We start from the raw sequence: 24,857 nt of genomic DNA, 5'->3' as shown, positions 1-24,857 counted from the left end.
AGCAATCGGATGTTTTCGGAGATTTTACCGCACGGCTTGAATTTTGACGTTTGTCAATTCTGACGGCCATGTATTCGTGTTGTTTTGCCAAAACGTACCCAAAAATTAACGGTCCGTAGAAATAGTATGGTACGCAACATGTTCGGTAAACTTTTTAAGTCACTCCGCTGCGCTCCGCTCGTGTCAAATAAATTCGTGACTCAAATGGCGTTTACCGCACTTGTTGCATGATATACTATTCTGGAAGATATTTTTCTTATAAGAGTTAAATTTTAAACGTCGAGAACAGCTATGGACTCCGCATTATCGCTAGTCCTAGCCTATATATTTATGAAAGCTTTTGAGAAGAAAGCCCTCGATACTAAATTTTTGTGAACGCTACGCTGATGATCCTTTGGTTAGTTGGCCTAATGGTCAAAAATCCTTCCGGGACTTTCTTAGCCATTTAAACTCTATACATCGGGACATCCGTTTTACCAATAAATTCGAGACTAATAATAATTTCCCATTATTAGTTAGTCTTATCATTAGAAAGTTAGACCTAATATTGCGTCATTTTGTTTTTCTACTCTGTTCTGTAAAATACCTAATTATACACCGACCTAGCTTGCGGAAAACTTCAGTTTACCACCTGAGATTCGTGTTCTACAGATCCGATCCACTTCGGACATTTCCGGGATACTACCGCACGGGTTTGGTAGCAATCGGATGTACCGAAAAGCTAACAGTCGTATGCAACACGTTTCGTAAATTTTTAAGTCACTCGTTTATTAAACACTCGCTCCGCTCTGCTCCGCTAGTGCTTAATGCATTGTTACGTCACTATCCGACCCAAAAATCATCGGTTATCAACACTCTGGCCCACAGAGCCGCAAAACTATCTCAACCCGCGTCACTGAACCCAAAATTAAAACACCTTACATTTGCTCTTATTATTTCCACATTACATACAATAAGCGTCTCATCACAAAATACACTTTACCGCAACCTTTTAAGTAATCCCGAAAGCAACCCCACACTTGCCACTGTTGTTTTTCTTTACAATTAAAACATTACTGCCCAAAAGTTTTTAAGAAATATAACGTCAAAAACCTCTCAACATCTTCGATCCGTCAAAAATAAAATTAGAGCAGGAGAGATAGCAGGAGTTTACAGCATTCCATGCATATGCGGCAAATACTTCATATCAACTAATAAGTGGAGTAAATGTTTTGTTTCACTGAATATTAAACCAAACCAATAATAATTATAATAATAACGACGAGGCAAAGAATCTGCTTGTTACATTTATAGTAATATAATATCTACTCATACATGTAAGCAAAAATAAAAATAAAACGAGGATAAAAACATTAACTCACTAAGCATGTGAATATACATAATTTAGGATTTAGGTAAAAGAAAACTATGCTTGATAAAATATAATTCAAGTCTTATTTACCTTTGATATTTTAAGTTAATGAGGTCATCAAAAAGTCGTCTGCCCGTCTGAAACATCCATATTTTGACATCTTTTTTAAATTTCGAGATGGTTTGGGCTCTTATATATGATGGTAGCATGTTATATAACGGAGGTGAGAAATACGTATATAATCGTTGTCCGTGTGTTTTTGTTCTAACTGTGGGATAGACGTCCTTGTTTTGTCTGTTCCGGATATGATAAGTGCGATTAGCATTAAGAACAAGAATTTTTCCTTTTTGGATGTCTTTTAGTATACTAAAGCGGTATAACTGACGTATATCGAGAATTTAATTCCCCTCAAACAGTAGATCCGACGGGTAAGTTTATTGCTTGCTATAAATTATTTTTAGAAACCACTTTTGCAACACATTTAGATTTTTCAGGTGGTTTTCAGAGACCCCGCCCCAATCCCGGATGCCATAGGATAGGTGAGTTTGTACTAATGGCATATATAGGTTTTCTCGTATGTAAATAAATTTTGATAGAAGTGGTCTGATTTTTCTACTATAAATTTAATTTGCAGATTCCACTTGAGCTGGCAGTCAATCGTAATACCAGGATAATTAAACTTTCGGAATTTCTGTCATTTCAACTGTTAGGTTTCCGATGTTTGGAAGCTGATTTTTGTAGGATGAGAAAGGTAGGTATTTGGTCTTCTGTAAATTCAATGTAAGTTTATTGTACTGATACCACTTTTTGAGAGTCTTTAAGTCCTGCTCAACTTGTAACTTTAACAATTGTCATGTTTTTGCCCGTCCAAAAATTACAGTGTCATCGGCAAAACTGAAAACTGTACTATTGCTGTCTAAATGTAACATATTATTTACCTATATCGTAAACAGTAGCGGTCTGAGAACTGTACCCTGTGGTACGCTACATCTTACTGTCTTCATATCGCTCAAAACACCGTCTATGCTTACGCACTGTTTACGATTGAACAAATAACTACGCAGCCACTCAAATACTCTCCCTCTCAGTCCACAATTAACTTTATCAAGTAACTTATTGTGGCAAACAGTGTCAAAAGCCTTGCTTAAATCTAAAAAAACGCACATGCAAGGGTTACTTGAATCTAATGAGTCGTATATTTGGGATGTTAAAGATTTGATAGCATCATGTGTTGACTTCCCTTTTCGAAATCCAAATTGAAAGTCCGAGATTGTATTGAATTTATCAAGAAATTTAACAATCCTCGTTTTAAGTACCCCTTCAAAAATTTTAGGAAACACTGAAAATATTGATATTGGACGATAATTTTCAACTTTTTCTCTGTTGTCATTTTTATATAATGGCCTAATAATGCCAACTTTTAAACAATCTGGAAAACATCTACTCTCAAAACATTTATTTATAAGAAACGTTAAGTCCCATCCAGGAGCATTTTTCGTTTGCAGTTTTTTTATAACTTTTTCAATTTCCTAGGCTCAAAGAATAGCTTTACGACTTTGACAAATAGCCGGCATTCTGGCATGTAATCAATTCTTCTACTAAAGACCTTTTTCCAACACGGGAATCATCTGAGACAATGCTAATGCCACTCCTTTAGCACCACCCCCATCAAACAATATTTAAGTAGGTACAGAGTCTAAGGGGAGCCAGTTTCAGTTAAGCTGCGAAGAAGCTTGAAAGCTCTATACAGCCGACACAGGAGGAATGCCGAAGATTTGTAAATAATGTAATAGAAAACTTGAAAAAATATGCCTAGAAACTGACACGATAGTCTTATTCACAGCAGAGAGCGCGACAGCGTCCGGGAGCTTAAATAAAATTCCAGTGGTCGATTTTCAACATTTTATTTTTGGAAAAAAAAACTTACGACTACTACTATAAACAGACACTGAGAAAGCAGGAAGGAAAATGAAACGAGTCCCGGCTACTAAATATTAGTTACGAAAAATTTCGAGCTACAATAATACAAAGATAGAAGGAGACGGGTTGAAAACAATAAGTCCGCGGGTAGCCTAAATACTATATATGCTTATCTTTTAGAGATCTATATTCGCTTAATATCTACAACAGATATGTACAAGGTGCGCAAAGCCGTTATCTCTGTACACCGCGCACCTCACAATCAATTTATACAGTCTTATTCACTATTACAGTTTACAGTTGTAGTTCTATAACGCAACGTTTCCTCGTACAATACTATCGTTCTCGCTTTGTTCTCCTTATTTAAATGAACAAAAAAAAAACAAAAAATTTTGAATCTTTATCACATAATTTTCCAACCCCCCCACCCAAAAATATAGCTCGTAAGGCATCATATCACAAATTTTTGTGTCGTTCGATAATAATTCTCTCGTATGTATAAAAATATCGCATTTAAAAATCTCCCTAAGGGTCGAATCCAAAAAATAGATATATTTTTTCCGAAAGCGGTACCTTACACACGCTCCCCCCGATCGCGAAATAAACCCCCTCCTAATAAGCATCTCAAAATTCAATAGTATATCACTGGATTTACAAAAATAAATACAAAAAATCGCTCTTACACCCTAAGTATATCACAAATCTTACAAAAATTCTAAATTACGAAAACAAAAAGCGACACCGCGGGTCCAGTTTAAGTAAGTGGTACCTATTGGTGGTTCGCGAGGTGCCCGCGAAGGCCTTTGTACTAAGTATTCTGGTCGCACTGTACAGTGTATTCCGGAAATGTCGCTTTTACTTCCATAGTGAAATTCTTACGCCTCCCCACCCTCACCCCCGTACGATTGTTAAATTGCCGAGAATGAAATTTGTTGGCACGTCATTGAAGCAATTTGAAAGTTAAGAACCCGGTAAACTAGACCAGACTGAACCCAAGCAGCATCAAAGTTGCAGTAACTTGCAGTTTCTTGGTTTGTAAAATATTATTTACATTTTTTAACAAATACATTAATCACTTAATCACAACTGAAAGTTAGGCCATCTTTTCTTACAAAACGATAAATGCCATTAAATCAAATACGCAATTTTTTTGGTACTTTAACAATTATTTCCTCAAAATTCCTTCTAGAAAAATCTTATTCAAATATATTTTTAGTACTGAGGTAATTTTGAACATTTTTTTATCAGTCTTCATCATAAAAAATGTGATTTTTCTGTCGTTTCTCTCGTAGTGTCTTGAATATGGAATCGTTTATAGATCAGCAAACATGCATCTTTATTTTGATAACTACCATATCAATAGATAGAACCAAAAAATATTTCTTCCGTTTTTGATGGCATGGTTTGACAGCTTGTTACGTCACTGAAATCACTGCAACGTAATGGCGACTAAAACTGCTGCTTAGGAAGAGGTCCGATATGCGCAAACCTCGTTTTCCCGACCAATAAGACTTTCATATTATCTAATAGCTATATGGAAAACTCATGCAATCCGAGTTAAAGAAAAGAAAAAAAAAAGAAAATACCAATAAAAAAAAATGCGGATTGTTCCGAAATTTTCAAGGAAAAAAGTTTATTTTATTGCGCCTTTTTACTAAGAAACACTTTAGACTCATAATACGTGCTTAAGTTATCCAGTGTTGACAAAATAAACCCGAGAATTAAATGTTTAGTGCTGCTATTAAATTTACAATTTTACAATTACAAAATTTCTTGTCAAAATTCCCCTTATCAGTAAAGTCTCGTTGGATGTAGATCCCCATTTTTTCCATGACTTAAATAATGCCGCCTAAAAAATTTTTCAGATGTCTGGATTCATTGAAACGAACACCCAAGACTTAGTAGAGGGTTGAACATAAGGTTTTGATGTAAATAACATATAACGGGAGAGTGATGGGGAACTACTGGCTATGCTGCATATGGTTCCGATTACGGTGCGCCATAAGAGGAGGAATCTTATAACTTCCTTTAGTATGCTAGGCGGGAGAGTTTCAACTTGAGCAAATTTTCCCTAAAGCTGCCTTCATGTTCCATATAGGGCTATCAGAGCAAGTAGCTATGGTTTTAATACTTTTAGTTCCACAACAGCGAGACTTGCTAATGATCACAACTAAATTGACCCTTTTGCTCCCTTTAGCATTTTTCTGTGTCAAGTTTTCCGTACTTTCGAGTAGTTATGTTTTTTGATGAGTCTTTCTTTCACTAGTTTGAGACTTGTTATTGATATATTTTTTTATTTAATTTGATTTATATTATTTGATATTATTTTTAAGCTATTATGAATTGTAAGTTTAGTAAATAATAATAAAAATAGTATAACAGCACGTCATTATCTTGAAGATTACTGTAGAATATTCCCAACTTTAAAAATAAAATTAATAGTATCAATTTATTTGAAAATAAAAATGGGAACAGTCAACATTTTTTATCAATATATTTTTTTATTTTTTTTTTTAAGTTAGTCACCTCTATGAATTGTATTAACATCAACTGAACTTTATTTGGTATCAAAACTATATCTACTTTGCATAAACTTTCAACGCTCAACACTTTATTAAAGTCTTCACTCTAGTCCTTCCGACTTTTTTCAAAAGCGGTACGTTTGTGGAAAACTAGAAAGGAAACAACTTTTTTCCAATATTTTCAAAAATAACCTAAGCTTCTAACACTTTTTATAAAAAATGTTAGTTTGGAGAGGTAAAGTGTGAAAACTTTTCATTTATTTACTAATCTCCAGGGCCAAGATTTGCGAAAATCCATCAACAAAATTTTTTCCCGTATATGATGCTAAGTTATTTTAAAAAGTTTTGGTTAGGTCGGCTGTTCTATGCTTTATCAAGGGTTCATTTTTGTGGTTAGGTCAAATTTTCACGGGAAAAACAAAAAAAAAGTGCCAATATCAAAAATCAGGATGATAGTTCAGCATGCAAATTTTATTTTGCCTATAGTAAAGCGTTGAATGATCGATGTAAGTCCCTTATATTGGCGTTTAAAAACGAGCGAAATAGCATTCCCAATTTACATATAAAGATAACGATAAAAATAATCAGAAGGATGATGAAATTCATGTTTTTTATTGAATTTTTTGATACAAAGTGCTTCTTTGCATGAACTATGAAGCAGAAAAAGAAACCTCTAGCTCACATGTGATTATAGCTTGTCATGATGACAGTCCAAATATGGCCAAAAACAACAAACAACAATTAATTTTGTTACCTAAAACCAAGTTTAATCAAAAATTGTCGCGGCCTTAGATCGTTTTCATTTTTTTACGTAGTTATGTTTTAGGTTTTCGGTAATAGCTGCTTCATATTTTGTGAAAATAATAATAATCGTCTAGTAAAGACTAGTGAAAATTCTGTTTCTATGGATCTTGGGTCTGTAATAACAGGACACATTCAAACTTTAAAACCTTTAAACCATTAAAAACTAAAAAGAAGCGAAAATTTGTTCTATCAGCTATTTCAACCCTGTACTTAGATTTAGGCGATCTATTTGATTTATTTTCAAAAATTTCTTAATAATCCGCAAATTTTGTTGTCGTTATTTTCTATTTCAAAGATTTCGTAAAATTATTTTTGCTCCACTTTTTACTCAGTCAATAAAAGCGTACGTTTAAAAAAAGAAGAAGAAAATTGGCGAGCCTGAACTTTGGTCCTTGGTTTGAAAGTTTTTTGTCGGTAGCAAAATGAAACCAAAATTTCGGCGTATATTTGTAACCACAAACTCCGACCGTCGCGTCGTCGCCCTAGATCTACATCAACAATCGCACACAACTGTTTAAAACACAACGAAACAAAAAAAAAAGAAATAAATAAAACTCTCAAGAATGTTCCCGAGTCGTTCGAAACGTCGGGTCACCTCTCGATTCGCGCACAAATCACACGCACGTATCCCTAGCACATTTTTCAAGGGTAACGTCTCTCTTTATCTAAAACGGGAGGAATTTTCAATACGTATACACAAATTGGCTCAGACGAAAACATATATTGTCTAATACTGGTCAACCTTTTTCGAAATTTTGACTTGTTTGCTCCTTTTGTCTGACGCGTTATACAAAATTGTTCACGATTATGGACCGAATCCATGTTAAAATTGTTTGAAACCATTCGTCGCTCGAAATGCAAAAGTAAAGTCCAAGTCCTTTCAAGAATAAATGATAAATTAAAAGAAGCTACTGTCTCCAAATGCCAAACAACAATAAAGTTTGTATTCCCAAGCCTTATAATGAAGTGAACATGCCAAGCAGGCGAAAGTGGGGTCAGTGTAAGACTGTATAAGAGTTCGTGGGGGCAGGACATCATTTGGAAAGGAAGCAAGAGGTAGGCGGCACTAAAATCGTTAAAAACAAGGAATAAGGAAGCATTGACATGGATATCAGGAACCATCAATACTCCCAAAGCCGGAATCCAATCAAAGCCGGTAATAAAATAAATGAATGAAAAAATCAAATCTGAAAGTGCTCACCGGACATTCAAACACCATATGTTAATAACGACGAGTGCCGGTTGTGCTTGATGATGATGATGGGGGAACGAATACTTGGGAGTATGCAGCAGTCAGGTCGCAGCAGAAGGAAAGAACATGGTTCACATACAATAAATTGTGAATCCCAAATTATTCCCTTACCTTAATAGCGTCGGCGGAAAATTTTAGGTTGTAAAATGATTGTTATAAATATTTGGTTCGATTTCAAGCATAAAAATAGAAGGAAAAAATTATCTCACAGGCACCTTTACTTTTGCATATGGAACCAAGTCGATGCGGCGTTTGGGGCGACTATGGCGCCACACACGAAGGATTAATTAATAATTTAAAATTAATCCTCCATTTCCACACAGAGTGTAACACGAAAAGAGATTGGACTGAACATACTACACCAATCCCAATGTCCGTTAATACGACACTCGAATCTACTAATTGAATCGAAAATTTGAACACTTTATCTGTAGGGTTAGTCTGTTTCGATCAGGAAATCTTAACCTAATCACGACTGCCAATCGACAAATGAATGCCACTGCCGCCCTGATTGGAACTAAAAGCCTTCGTTAGTTGTCGTTGTTTCCTATTGTTGTCCATAATGGACTTAGATAGTCTATGTCCAACATGTTCAACATTAGGAAGCAATCTGGACAAGTCCATCAACTGTCATTTGTCGTTAAATTTTAAGCCGATGTCAACTGTCATATTAAGGGCAACAAATGGTATTGGTGAGCGTATACAGTATGATTTCCAACTGACAAATTCCAAGGCGTTTAGGAACGACGTCTGACGGAACAAAGGAACAAACTATAAATGCCCGTAACTAGAAACTAGAACACCCGATCGACGCGCACTAGATCGTCTATTATGAGCACCCGCACCTGTCCACCACCATTCCCGGCAGACTGCCGAACACGACGTTCAACTTCTCGTCGAAGTAGAGCATCGAAATGGCGGACATCTTCCTCGGCGCGCAGCATGGTGCCGCGCTATTCGGCGACGCTATCTTGATCAGGTGCGTGTGAGGGTATTCCTGCAGGGTGACGAACGGGCACTCTCCGGAGCACAGGTGCGCGTCGTATCGCTTCGGGGCTATAATGAAGTCGAGTCCGATTTCCACAAAGTCTACGACGAAGCTGTAGCGACAGCACAGGGGCTCGTTCATTTTCTCGTCGCAATCGAGGCCTATATTACGCCGCACCCGGCGTTTGGGCTCCATGGTGGAGATTTCCAGGAAAGGAGCCTGGAAATAAAGACAAAATATTTATAACTGTAACTATCATCTTTATGCAGATGACGCTCAGATATATTTTTTCTTTCCAAAACAACCAAAACTGCACACGATTTTTTATTAATCAATCAGTCCTTCCCTTCATTAATACTGCAAGAATTTGGGTCTTATCTTGGATTCTGAAGTTTAGAGAGCATGGTACTACAAAATTAAAGGTTATATACACAACGTCAGACTCTAAGAAGCTTTTAATGAATTGCTTCAACAATATCTAGAATTTTTGTATATAAAAAATACTTAGGTTGGTATATGGGGTCCGAAGTAGAAGTCACATTACGCTATATCTCAAAAGGTCAGATTGACTGACCTTGTTTAATAGATAAAAACTACATGCCTTGCTATTTTATTGTAAAATTATGAAATTCTGCACACCACCCTATCTGTACTATAAAATTTGGTTAAGACGGATGATGCGGGACCTCCTTACCCTACCGCAACATCGAAAAGAGCATTTCAAAGGGTCTTTTTCATTAATTGATCCTGTTGAATCATTGCTGGAGTTGAGAACGAATTTTAAAAAGTATCATTAATAAGCAAAGCAAAACACTTTCATTTTTTTCTGCGTAGATTAATAATAATATTAATAATAACTAGTATTTATTTCAAATTTATTTTAATTAATTTTTTTGTTTTTAAAGAGCAATACAAACGTCCACTTAACTTCCAACCGAATTATTAGTTTTTTAATTTCTACCTTAATTTTTTTTTATTGTACACCGTGTGCCTAATAAAACGATCCACTATACGATCTGGAGATACAAAAAAAATTTCATACAAAAGTTTCTTGGACTCGGACTTCTGGATGTTATAATTTTGTTGATACAGTGTTTCCCCGAAAATTTAACCGCAAACTAAGGAGATGTTGCACTACTCAATCAGTTTGACAGATGCACCTAAGCTTATACAGGGTGTCCCAAATAGGTGATTCCGTTTTGCCGAATTCAATTAACAAAATCTCAAGATTTTTAAATGGAACACCCTATATTTTTGATTCAGATATAAATTTCAGGACAAAAAATAAGCTAAGTTTGTAATTTATTTTATATTTAAATTTTACCTACTTTTTGAGATATTCGAGGTTTAAGATAATACCCGTATAAAGTCTTGTTGAATTTAAAGCTGCCCATATCAGGTCACTTGTTGGCAATATTAGGTATTTTTTAAATAGCGGACATGAAACTACTTCTTTTAAAGATGTAATACTATTTAAGAATTACCTATAATTGCCAACAAGTGGCCTAATGTGGGCAGCTTTAAATTCAGCAAGAATTTATACGGGTGTTATCTTAAACCTCGAATATCTCAAAAAGTAAGCAAAGTTTAAATATAAGATAATTTACAAACGTACCCTATTTTTTGTCCTGGAATTAATATCTGAATTTGCCAAAACGGTACAATTTTATATAACCATAACATAACATAACCTCAATTTCTGACTAAACTATGAAAATTTCGAATAGCAATTTCTTAAGAAAGTGACCTTTATTTTAACCAAGAATTCAAAGAATGTCGAAATATATAGGATGTTCCATTTAAAATAACAAATTTGATGTCGGGCCGGACACTTTTGGGACACCGTGTATCAACAAAATTATAATATTTTAAATCTTCAGGAGAGTCTTTTTTTCGTATCTCCTAAGGGTTTCCAGATCGTATAGTGGATCGTTTTATTTGGCATACGGTGTACAATTTGACACACATATATTCTGGACCTGTTTGAGTGATTTGTCGGCGATATGCGAAGTAATTGAAATAGTCAGCTTTTGTTGCTGAAAAAGGCTCAAATTTCTACTTTTAACTTTGGCAAGAAACTTTCACATGCTACTCTACTATAATTTACAATTCTTCGGAATAACTCCTACGACAGAAATCAAACTTGCTGGCGTTTCGCCAAATCATCCTGTTCAGAGCTCAGCTGAAACTGACTTGAATTCTACTCTGTACCTGCTTATACAGAAAATGTTCATGCCCCTCCTTTAGCCTTAATCGGAATTAAACTCATTTGTAATGACGTTATTTTTAATTAACTTACAAATGTGAAAGTGAACGCTAATGAAAAGAAAGACGGCAGGTGAAATGGTGCCTACTAGTTCAGGAAGACCCCCATAGCGGAATGTGTAAATGTATTAGAGCCGAAGAATATTTCTTAAATTTGACAATATCGAATAAATAAATATTGAAGTTGGTTGATTGAATTACATTCTTTTACATTGCAAAAATGTACCTATTCATTTTTGAAATTAGTTCTAGGATTTACAAACGAACGTCCAAACGAGTTAGAATTTTACTCGTAGAAATTTTGGAGTGATTAAGTAGTGGAGAGAAAATAGAAATCGTCTTAATTGGGGGAGAATAATATAAAACCTATAGAGAAACTGCTATAATTTTTTAATAATAGACATCTCAATAATAAAAATTCAAAGAAACCTCCACAGGCTACTGTAATATTATTTACAAGTCTTTACTTTTCGCCAATATCGGAATCAGTATCCCCCTCGACCAGTATATAAGCAGGTACAGAGTATAATGCGAGATAGATTCAGGTAAGTCCTGAAGAATACAAAAGGATGACTGGCGAAACGTCAGCAAGTTTATTATTAGTATTTAATTAATAAATTTATTTGATTGTTTATTTTTATAAGTATTGACGCCTGTTTTTACGCCAGAGGACGCTCTATTTTACAATTGTATCCAATTTGGCATCAAAAATTAAGGTGACTATGTATTTAGGGTTGTCTATTCGGGAGTCGGAGTGTCAGAAATGATTGGCGGTTTAACAGTTGAATATGACACTCACGGTCTGAAAAATAGAGTTATTAACGAAATTAAATTTTTAAATCTATTTAAAATAAGGAAGCTGGTATTTATTCCATATGAATTTAACACCGCGTATATAAAACAAATTATGAAGCTATACAACCTTCCAATTTAACTTTTTTTCTGTCCTTCGCAGTTTTTCAGTTAAGGGCAAGAAAACCTTATTTTGAACACCATGTACAATGAGTATCAGGAAATATCTTGAACATATGTTCATAGGGAAATTACTTTATTTTGTTAACTCTAAAGGAAATTTACTTTAATTTTTCGTATAATACTTGAAAAAATTGACGTCTGATGGCAGTATTTTTGGTCTTAGAACACGCAGGACATTGAATTGAAGTGTTTTCTCTAAATTTCATTATAAAAAGTATCCTATATTCCACATATTTTAGTGCGAGGAATTATTTACTCCGTACCGTTTAGAAATATGCTATATTTAGAAGTGAATATAAGCTATACCTTGCCCTTTTCCGTGTTGACATCCGTGGCAGCCACTTTTCTTCCGTTCGCGGTCGCGTTGATCACGAACCCAAAATTTTCCCTCGGATTTTTGAACCACTCTCCGACAGTCTCGGTGAATTCCACCTTTACCCAGTCGCCCCTTCCCAGAGGCTGCATCACTTTTCGGCCGAACACCTTCGACAAGCTCGGCTCGGAGTGGTCATTGGATTTCCTGACCTTGAACACCTCGAGGTTGACGTATGGCTGCGGTCGCCGCTCTACGCCCCTGATGAACACGTGGAGGGTCGCGTTGGCGACATGGAACTTGGTTATGCTGTCGCTGAACGTAAAGTAGAGGATGTGGGCTTTGGTGTGCCTTAGTCTTGGATCTGCAACCAAAGAGAACGTGGTTTGAATTCGTTTAACCATACTTTGGAGAAGGATTCAGATTACGTAAGGACCTCTAACGTAACAGGGTTATAATTTCGAATAAGTGGATATACTGTGGAGTATGTATTAATTGAGTCGCGATACTTAGGTGGCTTTAAGAAAAAAGTTATGATCTGCTCTTTAATGCCGGAGAGAGCTATAAATCATTATTGAAGTGTAAAACTTAGCCGTATTCCATAGGCGTAGTATCTGCTCCTTACTGTTTAACTGATTAGTAAAACTGCGATTTCTAAAAACGAGAAAATTACTGTTCTCAATGTATTCAAAGCTGTTCGTTATCAAAACTCAACATTCGGAGTTGCAAAAATAGTTAAAATGTGTTGTGCACAAAGATAAGCGAGGATATGACTGGAGCTGGACAGAGAGCAGTACAGAAAGATAAAAAACTGTAATAAATGAGGATGAAAAGTCTGGCATCAGAAGAATGATACCCTCATCATAATCAAAAGAAACGTCATAATACACTATTTTATCAATCTTTTTTTTAATTAGATGCAAACAAAAAAATAAGTGTGTTTGATAAACTCATATTTTTTGTTTCTTTTAAGCAGTTTAGAAGGATTTTTTAAAGCCATCGAGGCATAGTTTTGCATCTTTGTCCAATTGTTCAAGTGACCGGATGGTTCAATTTTAATTTTATTGTGTTTAATGCGTCTTCTTCTTGTACTATCCCCTATCTGTGGCGGTCAAAATGGTAATCTTCACTTTGGAAACCACTTCCCTAGATCTTTTAACTAGGAATCTCTTTTTCTGCCAGGTGCTCTTTATGTGACCAAAATATTTAAATATGATGGAGTGGGTGATACGTCCACATTCCGAAGACTGGTATTCTTCTTAATAACATTTCTGAGACACTAGAAACACATAATATTTCAGCATCATTTTGCGGAGTTCTATAGAGAGATTACGGTTAGATAGAAATGTTCTGATTGTGAAGAATACTTGGAGCCTGTTTTATTTTGTTTTTAATCTCGGTAGCTAATGCACGTGTTTCTTGGCGTTCGACTACCATGTACTTTGTTTTCTTCATGTTAATTTTCAGTTCATACCTATTACTTCATTCAAAGCTCCTGCAGATCATCCAAATGTTCTGTCACTTACATTTACAGTACATCTGACTATCTAAGGAGACCAATGTTTATTTTAAGAATTGAGGAATACAGTTGTGGTAAGTCAAATATATTTATTTGACTAGAGTAGAGAATATGTATTTATATTACTTCGAATAGCCATTTTTGAATACTTATAATATAACTAAGCTTACATGTTTGATGTTTAGAATTCTAGAAAAAAAATGGATTAGATAAAATATTTCAAAAGGGAGTTTCCAAACAAATAAAAGAGGTCCGAGAACCGTTCCTTGAGGAACGCCACAGTTTACATTTTGATATTCGCTTGATGTGCCATTTACAGTAACTGTTTTCTGTTCTTCCAATAAATAACTTGGTTTTAAAATGTAACCAACTTCCGATATCATGAAGTTTGGGTTTTTTTCAATAACACTTGATGATTAACTGCAAAAATGTGTTAAAATTAAGGTAAATATTTTTAAAGATTGGTGAAAGGTAAGGACCTGAGTCACGGTTAAGATTGTTTGGTTGCCTGTATATCGCTATTTTCAAATACTGATGAGTTTATTTGTCGTAGTCTTAAGGCTGATTGTGACAAATAGTGGATTGGCAATGACTCAGTGGGCTGGCAGCATGTCAAAATGTGTTATAAATGTGAGTGCATCTGCTTTGTATGACCATACAGGGTATTTCACCCAACCCGCCTATTAAAACTTTAATGAGATGTAATTTAGAAACGCCTGTCAATTTTTCAACGCCTGCTTGCTTATTTCAAATTGAACGCGCCGTATCTGATAACATTTTAAGATTCTATGTGAAATTCTAAACATATTTTGTTTATAATAAAACTTTTGAGAAATTACACCCTAGAAAAAATTGTGCCTCCATCTTTGAAAATACATATTTTTGTAATTTTACAAAATTTGATCCTCATATTTGGTGAAATGTTAAAAAAAGTTCACGTTTTTCTTATTCAATTATATTTTCCAAGTAATATTGATATTTTTATGAAAATACTGGAATTTTATGATGTACGGGTTGGTCAGTATGTGGCATTTGATGACTCTATCTTATTCGCCGATGACACAACTTATCTGAATCTCAATATATACCATACTCTGGCGAATTGCTTTAGTAAAATGGACATAAAGAATATAAATGAATGGAAATTTTAATGTTAATTTTATTTTATTTATGTATTTGTTATTTAGGTGTAATTTTTACCAATATTTAAGTATTTCATGCAATATTTGTCTATATGAGTATATTTATATTTATTTATTTATGTATTTATTAATATATTTACAAACTCAACAGAATTACTTCACTTTACAGAGTACGTTGGGAATAATCGAATAAATACAAGAACACTAACTAACTGCTTACTAACTGAAGATACATGCCATAAATCAGACTCTGTGCGTATTCAATTACGATAATTACACTTAGTAATAATTGGTGAAGTACCATAATAATTAGTATGGGTATTATCTACAGGAAATTTCGTGTTTTGATTTAATCATTCGGGAACATTGATCCTATTAGTTGATTATTTGTATAAAAAATGGCTGAAGATACACTTCGATGTCCATTTGGAACATGTCAATGTTATACTTATGGGTTTCATAACAAGGGCTCCATATAGAACTGACAAATGATATATAGAATGTTTTAGGCAATATGAAATTTGATTTCTTGCAATTTTTGTATGATAAAACAACACATGCTAGATACAGACATTACAAAATATTTTTTAAAGAAATTTCCACAGGCTATTGAATCTGCTCAGTTAAGTTCTGAAGAAGGAACAGGATGATGAAACGTCAGCAGTTTGTCTCAACAACAACCGCAACAAAGATTTTTGCCTTTTTCAACGATTGTAAAGATAAAAGAAGCAATACCATCAGGACCTACCACGTTATGAATATTAAAAACTTTTTTTATTACTTTTGAAATTTAAATAATCTGTTGAGACCTCAATGTACTGACGGTAATAAAGATGGAGTAATATGCAGCTGATCACCAAAGTGGTTACCAGCGAAGTAATTTTTTTAAACTTTTCAACAATACCACTAAGTTTAACAGTTCAATGAAGATTTATAACTGTCTTACATTGAAGAACAGAGCGCAAAAGTCTGTCGCAAGGGAAGTTTTTTCCCGGTATCTCAACAGTTAAGACTTAGGACATATGTTCATACGAAATTTTCTTTGTAAAATGGACCTAAAAATCACCCCCTTAATACGGACATTCAATTAGAAAACACCCTGTATATCATGCATTATTCATTGAAATATTTGAGCAGGACAGAAAGCAGTGATGTAGGTCTGTAGTTCTTAAGTAACATTAGCTTTTTTAAAAACTGGGCAGATTTTTGCCTCTTTCTTCGCTGAACGAAATGTGTTTTTAAAGAAGTAAAGTTTTTAGCTGCACCGCAAAAAAAAACATAATAACTTTAAAGATAAAAGAAGGAATGTACTGACGCTAATAAAGAATGAGTAATATACAGTTCATCACCAGAGAGGTTACCAGCGAAACTTTTCAACAATGGAATAGGGTTAAGACCACTAAGTTTAACAGTTCAATGAGGCTTTATAACTCTCTTACAATAAAGAACACAGCGCAAACGTCTGTCGCGAGGGAAACCACGCAACGCGTCGGCTGACGTCACAGGTCCGATCCGGCAACCATCGAAACGTTGCAACGCCGCCGTCAAGGGGTGGGATTTTTGCGTGTGGCTCGCGCGGCACCGTGTTATTAACAGCGGCGATTACCGGTAATTGAAATGTTTAGTGTTTCTTGGAAATGCGCGTACGCTCAGTGTACACAATGGGAGACGGTTGACGTTTTACGGGCGATATATTTCGCCGGGCTGCCAACCCACCTCGTCGCCGCTACGACAGCTTAATTTCTTATTCATTATTCGCATGGCATTCGATTATCTCGCGATGGGTTTTTCGTATTAGTAGACGTATCGGTCCGTGGGAATGGTATATGGCTAGGACTGCCGCTCGGCGGGGTTCGAAACGATTTTGCCACGGCTTTTGACCGGCCGCACATGGACGAATGTGGACGAAATCGGAAAATCCAGCGCCGATAATTCGAATTAAAAATTGGTCAAATGTGGAAAAAGATAGATAACGACTAACCCTACGCTTTTACAGCATTTTCATCAAAATTTTTTCACTTTTATTTTACAAGATTGTGAAAAATGGCTACACTGTGTTACCTAAATGTGGTAAGTGCATAAAACAGAATATCCCACAAGATCCGGTTTATACAGCGTGTCGCATAAATACAGATTTGAAGTTTTGCATAGTCATACACTTCTTCACTTTTACTTCACAAGATCGTGAAAACTGACTACAGTGTGTTACCTAGATATGTAAATTTACATAGAACAGAATGTCCGACAAGACCAGCGTGTCGTTTTAGGGCTATTTAAATAAATACAAATTTGATTTTTGCATTGTCATACACTGCTTCACTTTTATTTCACAAGATTGTGAAAACTGACTACAGTGTGCTACCTGGATATGTGAAGACTCATAAATAGGATATCCAACAAGACCCGTATATACAGCGTGTCGCATAAATACAGATAAGTTTTGCATAGTCACACACTTCTTCACTATTACTTCACAAGATTGTGAAAACTGACTACAGTGGTTTACCAAGATATGTGAAGTTACATAAAACAGGATGTCCGCCAAGACCAGCGTGTTGTTTTAGGGCTATTTAAATAAATACAAATTTGAAGTTTTGCATAGTCATACACTGCTTCACTTTTATTTCACAAGATTGTGAAAACTGACTACAGTGTGTTACCTAGATATGTGAAGACTCATAAAAAAGGATATCCAACAAGACCCGTATATATAGCGGGTCGCATAAATACAGATAAGTTTTGCATAGTCATGCACTTCTTCACTATTACTTCACAAGATTGTGAAAACTGACTATAGTGGTTTACCTAGATATGTGAAGTTACATAAAACAGGATATCCGTCAAGACCAGCGTGTCGTTTTAGGGCTATTGAAATAAATACAAAATTTGAAGTTTTGCATAGTCATACACTACTTTACTTTTATTTCACAAGATTGTGAAAACTGACTACAGTGTGTTACCTAGATATGTGAAGACTCATAAAACAGAATATCCAACAAGACCCCTATATACAGCGTGTCGCATAAATATAGATAAGTTTTGCATAGTTATATACTTCTTCACTATTACTTCACAAGATTGTGAAAACTGACTATAGTGGTTTACCTAGATATGTGAAGTTACATAAAACAGGATATCCGTCAAGACCAGCGTGTCGTTTTAGGGCTATTGAAATAAATACAAAATTTGAAGTTTTGCATAGTCATACACTACTTTACTTTTATTTCACAAGATTGTGAAAACTGACTACAGTGTGTTACCTAGATATGTGAAGACTCATAAAACAGAATATCCAACAAGACCCCTATATACAGCGTGTCGCATAAATATAGATAAGTTTTGCATAGTTATATACTTCTTCACTATTACTTCACAAGATTGTGAAAACTGACTACAGTGGTTTACCTAGATATGTGAAGTTACATAAAACAGGATGTCCGTCAAGACCAGCGTGTTGTTTTAGGACTATTTAAATAAATACAGATTTGAAGTTTTGCATAGTCATACACTACTTCACTTTTATTTCACAAGATTGTGAAAACTGACTACAGTGTGTTACCTAGATATGTGAAGACTCATAAAACAGGATATCAACAAGACCCGTATATACAGCGTGTATTTAAGACATTTCTATATTTTGGCTATCTAAATAAATACAGATTTGAAGTTTTGCACAGTCATACACTTCTTCACTTTTATATCACATGATTGTGTAAAATGGCTACAGTTTGTTACCTAGATATGTTCCGAATTGTTTCGAATATTATTCTAACCTCACATTACACATGAAAATACAACTTCTATAGATGCTTTTTTTTATAAAACTGACAGTGGTATTAAAATCAGTCAGAATGCAAATTCGCGCCTTAGCCTTCAAGACTTAGCATCTCAGCTGACTATTAGTAAGGATAAAAAAAAATAGATCCTTCATCCATCAAAAAATGAAGCTCTACAAACAAAAGTTCTTACATACATTGAAATAAGGTGATTGAGAATAAAAGACTGTTATTGGGGTAATTTCTTAAATGGCAGACATTTATGATTTATGATTATGATTACGTTTATGATTATATCATCTCAAAATTGTAGATACTGGGTCACAGATAATCCCTACTGGGTTCTAAATTGCAAAGATGAATATTCTCAGAAAGTCAATACCTGGGGTGGGATTTTTAGGAGACCAAATAACAAGTCCTTTTTCCTTTAATGAATTATTAAATACTAGTCGTTTAGTTTTAGTTTTAGCTAGATTCAAGAATTATTCTTCATTGGTTAAACTAAAAAATTCCTAAGCGCTTGATAGAAGAGACGGTCCCTTTGCACACTGGTCTCCGAGGTTCCCTAATCTTACACCATTCGATTCTTATTTTTGGAAAGTGATGAAAAATAAAGTTTATAAAACAAGTCCCAAAAATGAAGATAAACTTTTTGACAGAATAAGATAATCCAGCAATGATGGTAGCCAACGTCCGAAGCAATACATCATAAAGAAGAAGGAAACAAAATTAAATGTTGAAAACTCCCAAATAACGCCAAACTATTGATAGACCGTTATCCAATTTCTTAATCCAATCATTAAATTACATGCAAATATTAAATTTACAATAGAACAACAACACAGCGCCAATAATTCGAATAAAAAATTGGTAAGATATGGAAAAAGATAGATAATGAATAACAGTGCACTTTCAAAGCATTTTCTTCAAAATTTGTTCAGTAGTAGTTGTAGAAGTAGTAGTATCAAAGTACTGCAAAGGTTGTAAGAAATAGCTACAACAAGAATTTTGTAGACAGAAGTTGACATATTGTAATGGGTCTTTTTTTTCGATGTATAGAACTTTAAGTTGCTATTACTATTCAAGATGGCGACCGATTTAACAGCTGTCAAGTGATTTATTCTCAGTTTGGTTTGGCAATTCATCATGAATAGACTCACGCCTGAACAACGCTTGCAAATAGTGCAATTTTATTTCGAAAATAATGGTTCTGTGCGGAATACGTATCTCGCACTACGTCCATTTTATCGTCGACAAAATCGTCCATCAGAGCAGTTAATTCGATTAACCATGGAACGTTCTCGCACCACGTTCACTCTTATTGATAACTCGCCACCCCAGAGACGCCGTACCGTGCGTACAGAAGAAGCTATTGCTGCTGTAGAGCGTAGCATTGAGGAAGACCAGAATGAGTCCATCCGCCATCGAGCATAGGAATTTGATCTGTATCCATCCACTTTATGAAAGATGTTGCGGAAGGATCTTGGTTTACGTGCTTACACAATTCAACTCCTGCAAGAATTGAAGCCAAACGATCATCAAGTAAGGCGTAGATTCGTCGAACGGGTCCAAAACGAGATTGCCGTTGTTCCCGATTTTCATAAGCGAATTTTGTTTAGCGATGAAGCGCACTTCTGGTTGAATGGCTACGTCAACAAACAAAACTGCCCCACTTGGAGCAAAGCTAATCCTCAAGTGTATGTCGAAACACAGTTACATCCAGAAAAACTGACTGTTTGGTGCGCTTTATGGGCTGGTGGAATCATTGGTCCGTACTTCTTCAAAAACGATGATGGCCAGAACGTTACAGTTAGTGGTGATCGGTATATAGCTATGATTACTAACTCTTTCATTCCTGAATTGAATAACCATGATGTCCAGGAGATGCGGTTTCAACAAGACGGCGCGACATGTCACACAGTTCGTGCCACAATCGATTTATTGAAAGACAGGTTTGGTGACCTCCTAATTTCACGTTTTGGACCTGTGAATTGGCCTCCAAAATCTTGTGATTTAACATCGCTAGACTACTTTCTGTGGGGCTATGCGGATAAGCCACAAACGCTTGACCATTTGGAAGACAACATTCGCCGTGTTATTGCCGATATACGGTCACAAATTTTCGTAAAAAGGCATCGAAAATTGGACGTCCAGATTGGACTACATCCGCGCCAGCCGTGGTGGTCATATGCCAGAAATCATATTTAAAATGTAATGCCACAAGATTATCTTTCGGATAAATACAATTCATGTCAATCGAATAATCCATCGTTGTTTTATTGCATCTTAAAGTTCTATACATCGAAAAAAAAACACCCCTTACCACGCATATAACTCAATACACTAGCTGTTTCAATGCCGAATTTTTTGTGACCACTGGACTTTCCTTGCAAAATTGTGGGGAATTGTTGTTTATCAATATTATTCTTGCAGGCATATCCGAATCTTTAGATGAACGCGAAGCAGTATTGCCAACCTAGATTTGGGTTAGTAGTCTATTGAAAAGCCAATAGAATCAAATCTATGTTAAAATTGCAAATTTGAAGATATTTATAAGAAACCAAGTCAGAAATAATTTTTGAAAAACAAATTTTTAACGTAACTTACAGTAAAATAACCCTACATGCAAGAAATATCAACTTAGAACTGACATATTTCTGAAAATATTCAGAATAAACCTGTAATTAGGGTGTAGGAGACATGTAACTATGTAATTAAGTGCTAATGGGGTTTCTCTGAAGTTCTCAGCTTAGCATTTCTTATTTTTGGCCGGCAAACTATGAGCGACGGCCGTAGGCAACCATTCACGCTCGCTCGGTTTGTATTTTGCATAACGTAGATATAACCTACACGCACGCATCCCTTTGATATGCAAACGGGTTTGCTTCATCCTTGGCCTTCTAGTTTCCGTTTTGCAGGGACATTTCGTGAATAAATGGGATGTCTGTCGTTGAAGACTAATATTTCGAGGTGAAGCGTTGTTTCTATGTGATTTATAATAAAAATAGGTTGATGTAATGTGATTGATGTACCTAAAAATTATACATAAATTTTAAAGATATCCAAATGCTTTAAAAATTTTCAAATTTAACTTGGAAAAATAAACAACATTTCAAATTGAACGTTTTAATTAGGCTTGCTGGTTATATGACTCTTTTTACTTTTTTGCAGTAACATCAAGGCTAAAAGTTTGTATGCCAAGAAAGTCTTGGCTGCGCTGGCTTTATAGCAACCAATAAGTGGTGACAATTCAAAGCAGTACTACATATACTGGACTAGCTCATTATTTAAAAAGTAAGGGTTGCTACTATCTCTTAGTGGTCACAGTATTAGTAATAAAATGGCGTAATTCACACCAATTAAAAGAAGTTGTAGTAGCTCTAGACTATCAGTAAGGAAAAAAGTAACTAAGAGAGCAGAAAACATCTTGATGAGACGTGGACAAAAAACCAGGTCGACCACATCTTAATAGATAAGAACTAAAAGTTCAGATTTTCACGAAATTATATATTTTGACATGATATTTGTTTCGACAACAACGTGTCTTTATCACATTTGATAAAGACACGGTGTTGTCGAAACAATTGTCATGTCAAAATATATAATTTCGTGAAACTCTGAACTTTTAGTTGTAATTTATTTTGATAAATGGTTTTTCATCAAGCAAAAGCCACCTCAGTTCAATCTAAGCATTTCATGGTCAGGTCAAAATGAAGAAAATGTCGACACAAAATATGAGAAAGAATCAGGCCATCATAAACCCAGAGTACCAGCAACACCATAGCGAACATAAATAACACAAACAAAATAGACTGGTTTAACCATGAGTGGTCCGACAGAGAATACCGTAAAGCACAACAGAACAACATATGCAACAGTAAGTACGCTAGAACTATGGCAAGATTGACCGTGCGAAATTGTGATGAATTGAATTAAACTGGGTTATAAGCTGCAGAGCAAAAAGCGTGGAAAAATGGATATTACGTAGTACCAGAATGTGGCAGGACAAAAATCAGTGCCAAGCTTTCATTTCATTGATTTCAAGAAAAGGGGAGACGATAATAATCGTATTTTTGCTAACGTTTAAGTTTTGCCACACGGTAGATTATCTCTATGCCCTGAAATGTTAAGAATATCTTCCAGCCGATTCAGTAATAGGATGACGCAAGCTATGATTCCCGAATCATGGAAAAGACTCCAACTTTTGAGGGATCTTTGCGTACCTAATGACGTTTGATTAATCGACAACTGTTTGAAGTAGACTCAACAACAGTGTTCCTCTTGAGGCTGGAATGAGTGCCGATTAGAAAGTTCGTTCTACTGTTTTATCAATACCATAAAGCATGTAGGGAAATTTTTCACTTATTCATTTCTGTCTGAGGGCGCAAAATGTTGGTGGAAAAAAAGCATAATAAAACTAGGTAGGAGTGCTGTTGAACCATCGTATCTGTCACGGGAATTAAATATGACCCTTTACGCTGACGCAGCTATCAAACTTTTCCGATATATTGTCACGCTGTTGTGATATGTGTGCAGTCGGTCTTCGTCTACGCCATTGTAATCTCGAAATTCGTTCAATAATGAATTGATAAACGATTTTTCATAAAAAACGCGCTTGTTTGTAACAATGTAGCGAGGATAAATTTGTCTCGTCGATAGCGAATGGCATTTGTTCGATTATAAATGGAAATGGAACGTCGATACCACCTACGAGCTAGTATACGTGGTGGTACCGAACTTTCAGCTCTTTAAAGTCGGAAATCCTCTCTTCTTCTAGTTCCATCTTTTAGAGATGGTTGGCTATTTGATTTTTCCATTCATAATGTTTTGCAACATCGTATTATATTTTGGGCTATATGAATTTTTTTCGAGTAAAAGCCATCTCAATTCAAACTTTGTCAGAGTTCTATCCAGATTGAGAAAAACTAGTCAAAACTAGTTAAATAATGTTGAAAAGTGTACAAGCGGTTTAAAAAGGTGCCTTACGTTTGGTTCGTCAGCAATATTAGAAAGGTTTAGAGATGGTCGATCTTCCATTGTCTTTATTTTTTATTTACATAATGAAAATGTATAATAATAATGATAATAATAATAATAATAATAATAATAATAATGATAATAATAATAATTTTATCCACGTATTAATATACAATGAAAAGGACACGGTTCGGATGAACAAAATAAGATATTTTGTGCCTCCGTTGTTAAACCTATCCTAAGAAGAAGGTAGCAGCGCTAGACAGGAAAAATACACATAAAAAATAAATAAAGAAATACCCCTAGTAGTACGTGCAAATATAGGGACTTATACTTTGGAAATAGTTTACAGTAGACATTACTTAAATATTTAATGATAATAATACATCAAGCAGGTGTGTGGAAAAGGTATTGTTTAGCAATTTAAAAGACTGATCCAATGCATTATATATTTTAGCCATGTCATATGTAAAGGATCTTTCAAAAATTCCAGAGGTGTGACGTGGAGGGATGAGCAGGCCTTTAAATCTTAAATTTAAATTGTGAACGTCCGTGCGAAAGCTAATTTTTTTGAAAAGATAGCGTAGAGACTTCAATCTTATAATTTTGTGATAAAGATTGCATTTATGGAGATATCGTCGATTTTTCATATTAAGCCATCGGACTTTCTTCAGTTTATGACTAATAGGCCTGCCCCTTTAAATCCCAAAAATGAATCTTAGACAGTATTTATAGATTTTTTCAATCCTTTCTGAGGCAGCCGCTGTCAGACATGGGCCATAGACGACATCACAGTGGTTAAAAGAAGATAAAACTATCGAATCACACAGGATCTTTTTTAATGATTGATTTGAAATATTTTTAGAACCACTTAAGCATTTTAGCTTACTGTTGAGCATAAGTCCAAGATTTTTTGCCTCCGTTTTCAGAGGAAGGCACACATTCGATATTTTTATTTCAACTAGTTGCGATAATTGATCAACAACCACGGGCCTATCAATATAATACTACAATATATATACTTGAAGGGAATCTCAGAAAAGATCAGTCAAA

At 35.1% G+C, this 24,857-nt stretch overlaps 1 protein-coding gene across 1 annotated transcript in view; it reads right to left on the bottom strand.

The window, feature by feature from the left end:
- Positions 1–5,670: 5,670 nt before the first annotated feature.
- The window catches only part of LOC132706690 (growth/differentiation factor 8), a 69,018-nt gene continuing 49,831 nt past the window's right edge, over positions 5,671–24,857 (bottom strand). Inside the window, exons 2-3 of the mRNA XM_060678169.1 lie at positions 12,384–12,754; positions 5,671–9,056 (exon numbers count right to left, since the gene is read on the bottom strand). Coding sequence (XP_060534152.1) covers positions 8,679–9,056; positions 12,384–12,754 — 749 coding nt within the window. The 3' untranslated portion in view covers positions 5,671–8,678. The remainder of the gene's footprint in view (positions 9,057–12,383; positions 12,755–24,857) is intronic.

Source organism: Cylas formicarius, unplaced genomic scaffold (genome assembly GCF_029955315.1).
Source record: "Cylas formicarius isolate icCylForm1 unplaced genomic scaffold, icCylForm1.1 PGA_scaffold_8__14_contigs__length_24414737, whole genome shotgun sequence".
In the NCBI taxonomy this organism is placed as follows: Eukaryota; Metazoa; Arthropoda; class Insecta; order Coleoptera; family Brentidae; genus Cylas; species Cylas formicarius.
This window is presented reverse-complemented; position numbering and strand designations above follow the sequence as displayed.